At 44.2% G+C, this 15,765-nt stretch overlaps 1 protein-coding gene across 7 annotated transcripts; it reads right to left on the reverse strand.

The window, feature by feature from the left end:
- Positions 1 to 2,890: 2,890 nt before the first annotated feature.
- LOC148649340 (lectin-like) lies at positions 2,891 to 9,200 on the reverse strand. Of its 7 annotated transcripts, none has more exons than XM_088605932.1 (7): positions 9,085 to 9,200; positions 8,802 to 8,859; positions 8,342 to 8,413; positions 6,287 to 6,444; positions 5,098 to 5,235; positions 4,592 to 4,697; positions 2,891 to 3,639 (listed from the first exon to the last, which is right to left on the reverse strand). In XM_088605932.1, the coding sequence occupies exons 3-7, from the start codon at positions 8,397 to 8,399 to the stop codon at positions 3,572 to 3,574; spliced, it is 528 nt and encodes a 175-aa protein (XP_088462058.1). In that variant the 5' UTR covers positions 8,400 to 8,413; positions 8,802 to 8,859; positions 9,085 to 9,200; the 3' UTR covers positions 2,891 to 3,571. The 7 variants fall into 7 exon arrangements, with proteins under 7 accessions (XP_088462058.1, XP_088462052.1, XP_088462054.1 ...); XM_088605926.1 differs by having other exon boundaries at positions 8,342 to 8,410; positions 9,085 to 9,198; XM_088605928.1 differs by having other exon boundaries at positions 8,342 to 8,410; positions 9,029 to 9,100.
- Between the last annotated feature and the right edge of the window lie 6,565 nt (positions 9,201 to 15,765).

Below are 15,765 nucleotides of genomic sequence, written 5' to 3' on the forward strand. Positions count from 1 at the left end.
TGGCTCTCTGATGTTCTCCCGCAGTGTGCTGGTTCCTGCTGACAGTCTTGTACTCCCGCTGTTCAGAACTGACGAGCAGCGTCTTTCAGGGAGACATTCCTCAGGGAGCACACTGGGGTCACAGTGCAGGAGGAGAGAGGAGGAGGAGGAGAGGAAGGGAGAAAAGGAGTCTGGGGATGATATAACTCCAGAGCTGGGGTGTCTGAAGGGGAGACAGTGGGGGTGCAGGGGTGTAGTACTGAGAGCAGAGGGCAGGGAGGGAGAGTGAGAGAGGAAGAGTGGGACGGGGAATGTGAGAGGAGATCCACTGGGACAAGGGGAAGGGCTGGTGAAGCTGTCATTTCAAACTCTAGGGTCCCGAGTCTGGTGCCTGGCTCTGTCTTTGCGGATGTGCTCCACACTAGCAGATATAGACAGGGTATTTTCTCTGATGTAAATTTTTCGCAAGCAAATTCTTTTTAAGAAATAAGACACTGAAAAATGTACTGATAAAGAGAAAAATACGGAGACTAACAATAATCCCATGTTTAGGATTTTATTCTGCAACACTGGGACCTCTTTCGAACAATTAAAAAAAAAACCTTTTCTTTGGTCTCTGTGTTTGACCGACAGTATTCATTATACCAGAGGCTCACTTTACAGGGATGTCAAAATATTCTTGTTTTGTTTTTGTATTCTGGTACGCTATTTTACAGAGTCTAATGGAAAAACACAGACATGCGTCACCTCCAGTGGTGAAGTATAACCCCTATCACTAGTGACAAGATAAGGGGAGGTGTGGCTGGTACATTTAAGAAAATGTAACAAATTGAAGACAAGAGCCATTGAAAAGCTTCAATGTCTTCTAGCAAGCTTGGGTTCATTCAAAAATGCTCCAAAATGCTTTGCTCTTAGTAATATGAAATTACGTTTTTAAAAATTCCTGCAACACAAGACTGAGTGGTGATTTTTAGGAACTTTAGAGTTTCTAGTATCAAAATCTTGTATCTTGTACATTTCTTTTTTTTTCTGTTTTAAACCCAAGACAGACTGAGGGAACCCCACAGTTCTGTGAGCCCAGAAAGGCAGGGGGAACCCTGCAATCCAGTGAGCATTGATGGGCTGGGGGAACCCCACATTCCATTAAGCGCGGATAGTCTGGGGGAACCTAATGATCCTGTGAGCACTGACGGGCTCGAATGAGTTGCAATCAGGTCCCAGTTCAGTCCCAGAACCCGAGGGGAGGTCGAGACTGGGGAAAAGGCAGTGAGGGTTACCTGCTCAGGTGGGCCAGGTCACCTGGGGGTTAAGGGGAGCCAGGCACTGGGAGCAGGGTTTGGGAGTAAGGCACTGGGGGCTCAGTTTACACCACAAAGACCCACGAGCCCCCATTCAAGTCCTGGAGCCCTGGCCAGAAAAGAGCTATAAAGCCCCAGCCAGTGGAGGTACAGGTTCACACTGTGCATATATATATATAAGGACTCTAGAGCTTCACAGCACTAGCACAGCACTCTGTTTATGGTTAGCACAATGGTTAACATTTCTGCTGTGTAATGTGGCCCTGGTTTCAATTCATAGGGTACTATCTGAATGGTGTTTGTGTGGATTTCCTCCATGTCCTGGTAGGTTAACTGGCTTCTGGGAAAATTGGCCCTTGGTTTGTGTGTTTGCGTCTGTGTGTGCCCTGCAAAGGACTCACGTCCAGAGTTTAAAGTTATAAATAACTTGGAACATATAAGAAAAGGTAGCTTCCATAGGATCCCGTGTTCCCCGGTGTTAGTATGAGAGTCCCCAAGACAGATGATGTGCTGTTGAATGTGTCGTTTATCTTTGGATGCAGCCCAGTATGGAGATCCTTGGGTGTTGAGCTTGATTAAAACAAACCCATCTCATGGAGCAGGGATGTTGCCTGTCTGCGCAGAGCACAGAAAATCCCCCCAAAATCACATTGTACATTCACAAAGTACCTAAGAATTACCACTGCAGGCTTTGCTTTTTGTAGGTTTAACTTAAACAATTTTATTTTGTTTTAACGGTGCTGAGGGTGACTCGGCTTGAGGTTGCGCTATGGTGTTACTGTGCGGGGTTAAAAATGTCTAAAATAAGACGGTGTGGAGATTCTCGTATAACATTCATTAAAGTTTGTAAAACACACAGAAACGGACTTTTTTGCTCTGCTGCACTTCACCACAAGATGGCGTCTACTGTCATGGTTGGGAAAACTGCATCGCTCGTGCCCGCCTGCTGGCAGTGAACTAAACCATCAGTCGATTGACGAAGAGAGAGCTCACTTATAACTTTTGAATATCTTTATCAGGGCCGGCCCTAGCATTTTGCGGACCCTAGGCAAGATCTTGGAAGGGGATGCTTCCATATCAGGATTTGCTCTTACAGTACGCTCCTGTTATCAGCTCCGAACCAGAACGTGTTAACAGCGCAACATTCGGCAGCAGCGGCTGAAACCATTCCGATACGGTCACCTTACGGCGAACATGAGAGTCGTTTGCTACACTGACAGTGAAATAAACTGCTCCACTTACATTCACAGCTAATAATATTGTCATTTATAGCTGACAAACAGCCTAGGTTAGCACAAAAGCAATAGATTGAACCACCGGAGGGATTTTTTTTGGCTCGCATTTTAATGTGCTGAGTAAAAGACTGTGTTGCATGTTGAGGGAGCCCCCTGGTGGCCTCTAGGGACCTAGGCAGTGTCCTTCGTCACCTGAGCCAAGGGCCAGCCCTGATCTGTACAACGGAAGTGTTGTTTCCAAGGTACCAGGTTGCTACCTGTCCCCCACCAAGCACTGCCAGCCTGTCAAGAAAACCAGCTAGTAAATTACACAGCAGTTCAACCACAGCAAGACAGGAGAAGTCAGAAAATAGAAAGATGGACACTGATGCAGACATCTCAATGCTCATCAAACGCAGTTTATTGCTTATTTCATATTGCAGAAGCAAAGAACACCGAGTGGACACAGTAGCACAGACTCACCAGGACACAAAGACTGAATGAAATCTTCCTTCTGTCTGTTATTAAACAGTATCATTACAGTCTAGATGAAAACACAAGTCCTTCATTAAAAACCCAGAGGGCAGGTCTTCTTAGACAAAACATGAGCATGATCTTATTTGAGTCAAGCCAACAACGACATTTCATCTTGTAATTTGAAGAAGGGTGTCTGCTTTTATAAGACTGCACTCATAGATTTACTTTTGAAAAGGAACAATTAAAAGTTAATCCCTTCCTGAAAAGCAGAAACAATCAAACAAAACAATTTAGTAAATTGGTATTAGCTCATCTTTTTTACTTGACAGCTCCCATTTGTAACTTCTTATCAAGGCAGCTGCTGCTGAAAAATCTTCTACATCAATAGAAAAATAAACTTTTCTGTTGAATCGCTTTGCAAGACAGTGGCATTGATCGAATTCTTCAGGAAATGGGGAAGACAAACTCCCCCCACCCCCATTCCTGAACCTGGAGAAGGCAAGGCTGCTCTGGTCGGTGGTCGGTGGTCAGTGGTCAGTGGTCAGTGCCCGTGGTCAGCGATGACTGTAGCACAGCGCAGAGGCAGAGCGGAGAGGTTTTCCTTTAGAAACTGTGCTTGCACACAAAGGGCTTCCTCAGGCTGCAGCTGTGGTCACTCCAGGTGCCTCGGACTGGAACAGAGACAGGAAAAGGCCCCCAGTCCCAGGATGAGCCACGAGAGGTTCCCCTGCCTACCCGCACAGCACTGTAGCGGCTCATTAAGTCTGACGAGGGAGGAGGCAGAACCTCCTGCACTGTTGTCAGTAGTTCATTATTAATATTAAAAGGAATGATTATATTTTATTGACTTTCTGAAGGGTTTAAAAATGCTAGAGTTCTGTGCTCTGTGAATTGGCTTCATTACTCTCTGATCTCCTCCCCACTGATAGCTGATGTGTGGTGAGCGTTCTGGCACACTATGGCTGCCGTCGCATCATCCAGGTGGATGCTGCACATTGGTGGTGGTGGAGGGGAGTCCCCATTACCTGTAAAGCGCTTTGAGTGGAGTGTCCAGAAAAAGTGTAACCAATTATTATTATTAGAGCACAAACAAAATGCTCAAACTGACATTCACCCCTGAAGAAAAGGCTTTTCACTGAATCTGAGAGACTTTTCTTCCTGCTATCCTGTGTAATTGAGGTACTGTTGCAGGTGCTATTGGTTAATTCTCCTTCCTTTGTGCTGTGACGCTCTAGAGCTCTTAACCACAGGTGTCCTCCTCATCCAGCACACAGAAATGCATTTACTGCAGCCAGCAGTGCACAGCCGGCAGGTCCTGGGTCACTGGGAGCTTGACCTCGTGATCCTTGACCTCGTGATCCATGACCTCGTGATCCATGTCAGTTTTTACACATAACCTAGATTCCAGTAGATTCCAGTTTATAAGTGCAGAATATTTCAGATTTCTCCCTATATTATTCTCAGCTCACATTGTCACACATTCAGAAGGAGAGTAGCTGTAAACTGTTGCACGTTATATTTCCTCAATGAAAGTTTTACAAGCTGTCAGGTGATACAAACTGAGATGCTTCACCTTGCACGTGCTGGTTATCAAGGAAGGCAGAACTATGGTGGCACACTTACTGTTCCAGTTCAGCTCCACACAGGCCCGTATGTATCTTACAGGAAACCCAGCAATCCAGCGAGAGTAGTCCCATTGTGTGCCATCAGTCCATGTGAAACGACCACTCTGAAAGAACACCATGGGAGTTAGGGCACAAGGCTCATACACAGGTGCTGCAGGCTGCACTGACTTAACATGTGTTGATCAGCAGTGCAATACGTTTGCTTTTCCTGACCCTGGCAAGTTTCCTTTCCAGCTCTTTCCAGCTTTACACAACAAGGGGTTGTAGGAGTGTGGAGCTGCCCAGACATCTTGTTTAAGCCAATAACTCTGAATGAGATCATCAGATCAATTAGCTGCTAGCTACCAAACAGGCCACATGTGCTGAATGGCCTCCTCTCGACTGTACATAACCTGGTCTAAGTGCTCCTTACTTCTGCAGGGGAACTCCAGCTCTCAGCTGTAACAACAGCACTGCAACCGGATGGGAGGAAGATACCACAGTGTTGCTTGGCGTAGTTCTTACCCGGAACAGCTCGAACCCCCCGATCCAGACACGGGCCGCGTGGTTGCAGTGAGTGGTCAGGCATGTGACGAGCCGGTTGATCCGATAACTGTGAATGGAGGCCAGGTGTCCGCCACTGTATTTCCGCCGGCAGAACATCTGTGTGCAGAGAAAGCATGCTGCCTGATGAGCCCCTGAGCACCGCTGGAGTCTGGGTTCAGACATTGTCATCAGCATTCATGAGATGATTTCCCCTAATGATTCATGAGCTTCAAAAACTGTTTAAGTTAATTGAAGAAGATGAAGACAGGAGAACTCCAAAGTGGCACAGGGGGTTAAAGAATCTGGCTTCTGTGAAGGGCTGAAGAAGGGCTTTATGATTCACTGTTGCAGGTTCGAGCCTCCATCATGTGACTATGTGATTCCCCTGGTCACATTACAGAACTGTCTCAGGGAGGTTTGGGGTTTTCAGATGAGCTACAGATTAACAGCTTGACAAACTCATAGACACAGGTGAGCGTTTGTTACAATGTGGACTGGTTTCAGAAGTAGCAGGTTTCCTAGGTGCCTGTGTGTCACGATCATAATCCCTCCTCCTAAAGAGGAATTATTAAGGGCGCTCTGGCTCTCTCACATTTTAGTTGATCATGTGCACATGCCGCCAATCCTGCCCCTCCTTATTTAAGCCGGATGCTCTCGTTACTCCCGGCTCTGCATTGGAAGACAGACGCCGGGAAGCCCGCCTACCACCTGGTCGCCCTACGCCCGCGGCTTGAGGGCACAGGCCTCCTATCGGTGTCCTGACCCTGCTCAGTCCGGGGCTCAGAGCGCCTGGCCTCCACATCCCATTTTTATTCCCTCTCCCTGCACCGGATCCCCTTCCGGTTTTTATCCTTGTCTAGTTTTTGTTTCGGATGGATCTCCCGGCTCTGGACTTTTGGACAGCTTCCTGGTTTCCCCTTCTGGATAGTTTTGGACTTGTCTGCCTGCGCCACGCCCCCCAAGCACCGGAACACGGCCGTCATGCCCCCCTGTCAGTCATCCCATCCTGATCCTGTCATTTTTCCCTGTTGTTCCCAGTCTCTTCTGGATTTTACCGTCTGCATAGGGTCCTGACCTACACATCGTGACACTGTGCAGCAGTGTTCACTGATGACCTGAAGCTGGATGAGATATCATGGGAATATTCAAGGAACAAGGAACCTCATACCTCAGCATAAGTGAAGTTGAGGTGGTGTGTGAAGTAGGTGTAAACATTGTGTCCCTCAGTAAAGGACTGGCTCTTACACAGCCCGGGGAAGGCAGTGGGGCAGTAGGTGTCCCAGTCTCCAACATCCACCTCAGGGTCTGCCTGCACATCTGGAACATCTGCAGAGCAGAGACACCAAACGACAAGGAGGAGAAGAAGCAAGATGGAAGTGAAATCTGTTTCAGTGGAGGAAATCCCTCCATTTTCTAACTGCTCTATCCAGCAGAGGGTCAGAGGGGACCTGAACCTATCCCACCAAGCAGTGGGTGCAGGGCAGGGTACTCCCTGGATGGGACACCAGTCCATTTTAAAGCACACCCAGACACAGACAGACAGACAGTTTTCTTTTGATTAAAACGTAGGAGGAATACTTACTGTACCATGAAATGAAAGTGAGCATCCTTTGATATTTACTGTGCAGAAGAGGTATAGAGTTTGTCTGTATTATCTCTTTGTAGTCTTTCACCGAGAAGGCTGTGCATTCAAGTATTCAGAATCCTCACTGAATCCCTGACGGGCTTCACTGACTGACTGGACTCTTTCAGAATCAACAGCTAGACATGAACCAGAGGCACATGCGGCAACGTGCCTTGATCACACGATGAAGATGAAGATGATGATGACGATAATAATTGGCCAGTGTGCGCCAGTACGCTCCCCACACACCAGCTCTCGGCGGGGAGGAGAACAGAGTGAGGAAGCCAGTTCAGAGATGGGCGTTATTAAGACATGTGCTGTAAGGACAAGTCTATACTAATAATATGAGGTAAGAGCTACTGTATTTGGCCGACTGCGCGTGGAGAACAGAAAGAAGAAACCCGCTGTGTTGAAGCCGCGACGCGTGGCTGTTAAACGAGCCTTTGGGTTCAGGGTCAGTCGGAGGTCTCGGCCGGCGGTTTACTTCTCTTGACTGGCTTCTCGGAAGAAGATAGCAGAAGAACACTTTCACTAGGGCCGGCGTCTGCGTTCCCTGCATTCTGCATTCGGCCATATGTGCTGTTTTCGTTTTTTTTCCTTTTACTTTTTATTGCTCGTCTTTATCAGTAAAGTCTTCATTTCTTTATCAGTATGTACAGCGTCCTTGGGTTTGGAAAGTTGATTTACAAATAATTATTATTTATTATTATTATTATTATTATTATTATTCATAACTCAGAATAGGGGGTATTTCTGTACTCAAGCTACAAAACTACATTGGTCAGATAGACGTGCCTCCTCCCGTCTGGAAACGCACTCAATACGTGCGACTAAACAAACATACAAAGACGCAAATACAAAAAAAAATATTACTGCGAAAAAATGTAAAAAAACAAAACAATAAAAAGATACTTGCGGCGCACTACGAGGTGAGAGTAGGAGAGGGTAGAGGTGGAGCTGGCAGAGACTGACTACGACTAAGAGGTTAAACACGTCTGCGATGAGCGGATCTCCGTTTCTCTGAGTTTAACTGCACAGAAAACGTTTCCATAGTCCGATTTCTACCGTTTGTCCATTTACATGTTTTATAGTATAAATTGAGGAAATGTACATATACAAAAAAAAAACGTTTGCTGCCTTGCATTATGATTTGATAGTATAAATATACTATACACTTATATTATTCTCTTATACTATGCAGTAACGTCAAATTACATTTGTTTTTCGTTTTGGTACATATAATACATGAGATTTACACCTAAACAACCACAGAACGTTCAGTTTTAAAATAAATCCCAGCCTCAAATCGTTTTTTCTGACCTGGCTTCTGTTTCTTGTATCTTTTTAAATAATGCTTATTCGCTCTGTTTTCTCACAGACACATAGCCAACTGAAGTTAAAAATTAAGATTTACAGTAGCATCTGCGTTTGTACCTGCACATAACGCAACCTGTTTTTTAATGAGGAGTAATGCATCATGAGCAAATTAAACATTGCCATTTCTTACTGCCAAAACATGATTCGTCAGAAGATACGATACAACATAGATAGGATATAAGCAGCCGGGAGGCAGAAGTGTAAAAGGTGGACAGTTTATACCTGAGGCAGATACGAGCACCAGGCAGGCGAGAGCACACACTGCAGATAAAGTCTTCATTTCTCCGATCCCTGCTGACAGAGAAAGAGTGACAGCGCTTATCAGACAAGACGATGACGGCAGATACATTTTCTCCTGCTTGTTTAATAAGAACCTGCTGTCGGGACAAAACTCAAAAGTCAAAGATGCGTCTAGATTGAACAGCGTCTACAACAAAGTGTGGGATCTGTATCCATCATGGGCGTTTTATACAGTTTATTACACAATACAAAGTATCATGCAAAATAATTCTATATTTATAAGAAGCCATTGTGTTTTATACACTTTGTTGTATCGTGAGCTTTTCAAAGCACTCATAGCAAAGCCACTCAAGACGTATTTTCAGATAAATAATCTCTTGTTCACAAACTTGCTCCCATTCGCTAATAGCGCGTCGTGCCATCAGTGACTCCGGCTCCTTACCCGCTCAAATTTCTGCCGGAAAACGTGTTTTTTCTTTCCTCCAACACCAGTTCCTAAACTTTAGAAAGAAATGTCAGTGTTTAATTAACATGACGTAAATCTTTTTTCTTCTTCTGTGCATTTAAATCGCACCTAGTCTCTCAAATGCGAGAATGCATTGAATTGGATACGACCGTACTTTTGCAATACAAAGACCTGATTCCCCCTCAATGGACTGAATCCCGTACATGCAGCAGCAGTTAAGGTGCTTGTCCACGTGTCCACGCGAAGGAGCGTCACTCACCCGGCTCTGTCCCGCGCTGATGAGGCTCTCTGGCTGCGCTCCTATTTATGAGGGGAATCCTGAGCGGCGCTTTGCACCTTCCTCGAAGTGTTGCTTGTACAGTAGTTCTCTCACTTCTGGGGCACGGAGGCGTGCAAATATTCCAGTATTGGGATATCATTACGGAAGCTGATTAGCGCCACGGGGGAAAAAAATATGTATTGCCTTTTAACGAGATAATATTGCGTTTTAACGAGATACTTAAGTTTAAATGAGATACATACAATAACTTGTGCTGCTAACTCCTTGCCAGCACCAGGACTTTCTTCCTAATTATGTCACTCTGTTGGCTACGGCTTGTGTGCCATGCTGGAATTGTTTTCAATTTTGTTTGACAGTACATATCTCTTTACATGTATGTCTGTACACACTGACACAGCAATACTTATTTTTCTTGTTTTTCCCTTCAATACCAAATAATACCAGGTTCACAGATATTTGTTGTAATCGTAGGCTAAAGGCTTTTAAGGTTTTCTGTTCTTAAAGATTCAACGATGGACCAACAGTAACAGTAATCTAATAATAGGTATTACTATAGCCTTACTGTCAAGTCATGGAAAATGTATTATGTTAATTGTTTAAAGATTAGGCAAAATCTATGTAAAGTACATGTTTCTGCAGTTTCACGTGATGAATAACACGGTTCTAATTCTAATTAATTAATTTGCACAAAGAGGAGTGTGACGAGTTTCTGCTGTTGTTAAAGACAATGCTACTATGTATGAAATAATGTTAATGCATACATTACTCTGTATATTGCAAGATATTTATATAATAGGCAATATTATTCATGAAGTAACAATTGCGTTTAAACGCAATGTTATCTCATTTGAGTGCTGCAAATATCTCGTTTAAACGCAAAAAAAGATTTGGAATGCATGAATAACATTAAGATTATATTGACGGATAGATGCGAGTGTGCATTTTATAACTATTCAGATCCCCTCTAAATGCCCTGCAGTATTTTTAAGTGAACGACGTTTACCGAGCTAAAATACATCCAAGGTATGTATTTGACGCTTTTGTTAGCGGACCATTCTTGCAATTAAATGTACGATTAATTGGTTAGCACTGTAATACGACTATAACAATTCAGTGTTAAGTCTTGTGGGAAGTCACGAATGTACAGATTAGGTGTCTTTTGGCATCGGAAATACAGTAGAATACTAATTTCGTGGGTTTCATACAAGTTTAAAAGCATCATGAAGGATCAAACAAGATCTTCAGAACTTAATATTTTAATACCTTGGCAGTTTTTACTTTCATGGTGCCTCACTCGATATTACCCTTGGGGTGATGCATTTACTCCAAACTCTGAAACCCACACGTACGTGCACGTTCTTCTGGTATGTTATGCTCAAGTCCGCTGAATATTTAAAGGCAAGATAAAAGCTCCGTGAAGTTGGCTCCCTACAGACAGCACAAACGATGAAACCCACCTCATTCGTTAGTGCCACGTTTGTGCCGGTTTGTGCCGTTGAAAGTAGCGTTTGTGCTGCTTTCGTTCCCGAGATACAGCGCCTTGGTTTCCTGTTGATCGCGTGACCATGCACGGTGACTTTGACCTCCAGTGACCCCGTCTGCCGAGTTCAAGCGTCTGTTACAGTTTAGCTCGTACCCTTAACATTTTAAAGACAATCAATATCGATAAACATATGAGCCTCCTTAGATGTGAATAATACTAAGACATGACGCATACCAACAAGTTAACCATCTATGACATAAACCTGTGGTTGTAATGTATGTAAAACCTTTTCTGTTGTCAAACGCGTAACTGTGGAATACCATCGCGACAAGACCTCCGCACCACGTTGATAGGGATATATGTACTGTATATTGCCTTGCTTCCATGCCACCCTGGCACAGCTGTCGCAACAAAGGTCTCATATCATATACCCAGATAGGACGTGTCGCGATATATGGACTTTGTGTCCTGACATGGGGTCAGCATATCCTGTCAGGGTATGTCCTATCGCAACATATGGACTCCATGTTGTGACATGGGTGCAGGGCATTTTGTCGGGGTATGTCATATCAGGATATACGGGCTTCATGTCGCGATATGTATGTGAAAGTTCTTGTCATATCACGATATATGGACTCCATGTCGCGACATGTGCGTGATAGTTTTTGTCATATCGCGATATGTGGACTCCATGTTGCGACATGGGGGTGGGCGTTTTGGCTGGGCATGTCATATCGCGACATAGGGCCTTTCATGTCGCGACATGGGGAAGGGGCATTTTTGCCGGGGTATGTCATATCGCGATATGCGGACTCCATGTCGCGACATGGGGGCGGGGCGTTTTGTCGGGGTATGTCATATCGCGATATATGGACTTAATGTCGCGACAGTGGCGCCGTGACAGTGATGCGCCAGTCGCAATGGGTATCGCGATGTGATCGTGATGCGCGCACTCCTATCGTGTCATGCTATCGGAGTCGTGAACGCGCTGTGAATGCCATGACATACTTTGTCTGCTATTCAGTTTTGTCCTCAGTGCGTCTTCTGTTAGATTGATTAGTAATTGGAACACAATGGATGTGTTACTGTATATCCAGCGTGCTCATACAGCACAAACGCTTAACCGGGGCTACAGTATTTGGACCAAGAAGAACATCCATCACCTGTGTATCTACATGTTCTAGGAACTTCCGCTGTGGCGCTGTACCCAATCAGAGTGTCGATTCTCACTCTTCACCCAATCGCGGCCCGAGCTGTTCGGGGGTTTAGCTAATCACGTGTCTGAGAGCTGTTCAAGCGAGCAGCGCCAGGTGGATCGGCTCATTGTCAATGAGAATCTATTTTTTAAATGCTTTACTTATTTACAAAATAACTACATCGGCTTATTTTTTTAACATCTTTATTGATTCACAACGTCCCGTACGCTTCGAAATAAATATTTTTTTTATTTGCAATATAACTGTCTCCGCTGCTTTCTGTAATGAATACATGGTATTTAAACAATTGTCATCGTATATTTAAGGTAGGGGAACACCTTCTGATTTGTACTTAAAAAAATTATAGAAATGTAAAGTCTATGATCATAATAGTATTGTAACGCTTACGGCCGACAGGCGCTGTGTAAGAGCCGGCGTACCAGAGCGGGTGACGTCACCGCCCTTCCCTGTGATAGCAGGACCACAGCTACTGGGCTGTGGAGAGATCTCTCTTTGGCTCACGGGGCTAGGTCGCTGCAGAGAGACGCGGAAGTCGCGGGTTCGAGCCCCGGAGGGTGCAGGGGCCGACCAGATGCGGCAAGGGCGCCCGCCTGAGCCCCCGTTGCGTTACAGTATTATGCTCGTGCTTTCAATTTTGTTTTTTTTTATTGTTAAATTATATCGATCTTGAAACTAGTACCTGAAAATGTGAATATGGGCTCTCGTGTTGTACCAGCGGTAATTTGGAAACTGGTGTCTCTTCACCAATGAAAGGAGTACACAAGAAAAACATTTTCGAGAACATGGTTAAAATTAAAAGAAAACTCCCAACCCAATGAACTCATAGTAACTCCTCCCTAAATGTAAGACTGTTTATTCGCGTAAAGGCTGCGAAGTCTGGGATCAACTGATCAAAAGATCACAACTGAAAGATCTGGTGGTCGTTACTTTGCTGTTTTGTACGTCACAGAGTGACAGAGGAAACATCAACCCCACCCGAGCAGACAGACTCGGAAAACAAATTGCCCCCATTGTTTTAATCACAACCAGGAGTTCAAGTGCCGAGTTTGTTGGTACCTATAAACTTCCTTGTAGATAGTCACATGATTACCCGAAAAACCAAGGCGCCATACAGTATCTCGGAAACGAAAGCAGCACAAACGCTACTTACAGCGACAAACGCAGCACTAACGATTGCGGTGAGTTTCGTCGTTTGTGCTGTTCGACGGGCGGGTGGGCAACTTCATGGAGCAGCACAAGCAAACACGTCTGAGTCTTTACATTGCAGACTGCAGAAGACTCGACTTCACCTGAGGATGTAACACAGGCACCCATACCTGTGTCTTCAGAGGGCAGGTGTGCCCTCACGCTGTATTCTACACCAAGGACTGTCCGGAAACACACAGATAAAAGGACTGTGAGCTCATGTTTCATGTTTGCACATAAGACCCTTGTAAATACAAATACAAGGATAATGAGTTTATTAAAGAATTCAGATATATGTTCACTTCTGTTATGTGAAAATAAAAAAATGTTTCCAGTATTGCCGCGGTCCGCAGGTGTGAGGGTATAGTTATCCGTTAGAGTACCTTGTGAACATAAGCCTTTTCTTTCCCAGATCAGAGCTCACAGTCTAATGAGTACAATATCACAGATGTGATGTAGTTGTAATAGATTTCGGTTGCAGTAATATGCAGTGCAGATGAAGTAAGATATGTCTTGACATGTTGATTTCTTTTTGGGCAGAGGGGAAACTTGTTCTTAGTTTTTCATGGTAACACCTCTTGACAGATGAGCTGTACAGTCTTCCTTTGTTTCTTCTGCAAACTTACTTTGACAAAATAACTTTCCTGGAAAGTTACATGTGATATAGAGATCATTTTATGACATGAAAGTAATAATGATCTAGATTTTGTAGAATTATCCTTATGGTGTCTTTCTGCTTAGTAACTTCTTTTTAGTGTCCTATTAAGATATCATGTTTTTGGTTCTCTCATGACCAACATGAACTCTTGCTGATGGATGAAGAGGCATTATCTGTGTGATGGCAGTCTAGCTATTGCTGATGTCTGCAAAAGACAGGCCTCTCAGCTTCAGGAGGAATGCAGAAACAAAACAAGTTTTGCAAAACCTACATGTCTAATTGGGTCCAAAACAGATTAGGAAGAAGAAGAACCCAACATGAAGGTTAAAAGGCACTGTCTGACACTGGTGGGCACTCAATGAGACTGTCAGAGAATATCAGAGTTCTGTAAAACTGTCAAAAGCTGCACTGTGTGAGAAGTTTACTTCTCATTTTGTGAGGTTGCTGGAAAACGATCAGTTATGCAGCGCTTCACAGTGAGTTTTTAGCCGTTATAAAGCATGCTGTTTTCAGACTTTCAGTTCTGCACCCTGAGGTGCATTAGGTGAGAAGTCTTGGGGGATGGGGGATGGGGGATGGAGCTGGAGAGAAAAGGAGTTGGGGGTGTCTGAAAGGGAGACAGAGGAAGGGCAGAAGGGGGTGCAGGGGTGTAGTATTGGGGTCAGAGTGCAGTGTCAGCCATTGTACAGCACCCCTGGTGCAGTTACGGTTAAGGGCCTTGCAAAGGGGCCCACCGGAGTAGGATTGTTCTGCCAACTGTTTGAACCGGCAACCTTCCAGCCACAGGGGCAGGTCCTGAGCCACAGAGCCACCGCTGCGCCCCAAATTAGATGAAGCATTTAGAAAATTGGATGGATGAAAGTATTCCAATCAAGCAGTTAATTATATAATTGGATCAGCTGTGGAACAGAACGTGGATGGAACAAAAACCAGAAGACCCTTCAGTCCTGAGTCTGAGACCCCGGTATTAAACCTCCCCTTCGAACTGTCAGTGCTCGTGATTCAGTAGAGCAGGGGTTCTCAGTCCTAGCCCTGGGGGACCCCTCTTTCTGCCGTGTTTTTTTTCTACCCGGGCCCCTAATCACCTGTGCTTACAGCTGCCAGCTTGGTGAGACTTATTCTGTTCCCTGGTCTCTTGGTTTCAAAAATTCCCAACTTAAACTGCAATATTTCCAACATCTCCAGCTCACAGACCGTCTCTCCTCAACCTGCTAATTAAGAATCCACTCCTTTATTTCAGACTATATAGTTCTCAATAGGTGATTTATTGAGGATGCACAGATATTTCCACAGTGAGTCAGTGTTCTTCCTTCTGCTTATGTCTACAGTAATTGGTTCTGTTTCAGCACACATACCTGACTTGGGGCAGTCCTGAAACTCACAAATGACCACAAACTGGTCCTAGTACTGATCCCTGTGGTTCTCCACTCGTTACACCTCCCCAATCTGAGTATTCACCCCTCACCTAGACCTCTGATTCCTGTTTCATAACCAATTCTCAAAAACCAGACACCCGCTTTTTCCTCAACGTCCAATGCCTGCAATTTAAGAATTCATCTTTTAATGGAAACTTTCTTCAGACGTCTTCAGAAAACCTTAATACACCAGATCACGAGCCCTGTGTGTATCCCTTACTGATGTTGTCTAGAAGGTTCCCATTTTGGTTCTGAAATATTTTCTTCATGCTTGACAATTCTTTTGCTGTTATCAAATTGGAATAACTATTCTTATTCTTATTCTTATTCTTATTCTTATTCTTATTCTTATTCTTATTCTTATTCTTATTCTTATTCTTATTCTTATTCTTATTCGTTGCAATATTCCCGTTCCTTTCCTGGCTTTTTGTAATATGATTTTTACCTGTGCTTGCTATTTCACGTACTCTTTTTTTTTTTAACTGGTTGTTTGTTAAAAAGTTAATAAAGTGCTCTCTTTTGCCTTGTCTTGAACCTAAATGACTTCTTGAACCCTTTTAGGCTATTGCGTTTTAGCTTTTGATTTACTCACTTTTGGGATAAATGTGTTATTTCCTTCAAGCTACAGTAATGATAAACTTTATTATAAATGGCAGGTTTATAGGCAATCGAGACACAGTGCTTCAATCCTGATTTCTCAGA

The sequence above is a fragment of the Lepisosteus platostomus genome, chromosome 14 (genome assembly GCF_059453375.1).
Source record: "Lepisosteus platostomus isolate fLepPlt1 chromosome 14, fLepPlt1.hap1, whole genome shotgun sequence".
Classification (NCBI taxonomy): domain Eukaryota; kingdom Metazoa; phylum Chordata; class Actinopteri; order Semionotiformes; family Lepisosteidae; genus Lepisosteus; species Lepisosteus platostomus.

Bases quoted from the DNA above. Each gene is read 5' to 3' on its own strand.
- LOC148649340 (XM_088605932.1), bottom strand. From the start codon at position 8,399: ATGAAGACTTTATCTGCAGTGTGTGCTCTCGCCTGCCTGGTGCTCGTA. The intron at 6,445-8,341 runs GTATAAACTGTC...TCTGCTCTGCAG, and splicing joins GGTGCTCGTATCTGCCTCAG to ATGTTCCAGATGTGCAGGCA. The intron at 4,698-5,097 runs GTAAGAACTACG...GTGTTCTTTCAG, and splicing joins GGGGGTTCGAGCTGTTCCGG to AGTGGTCGTTTCACATGGAC.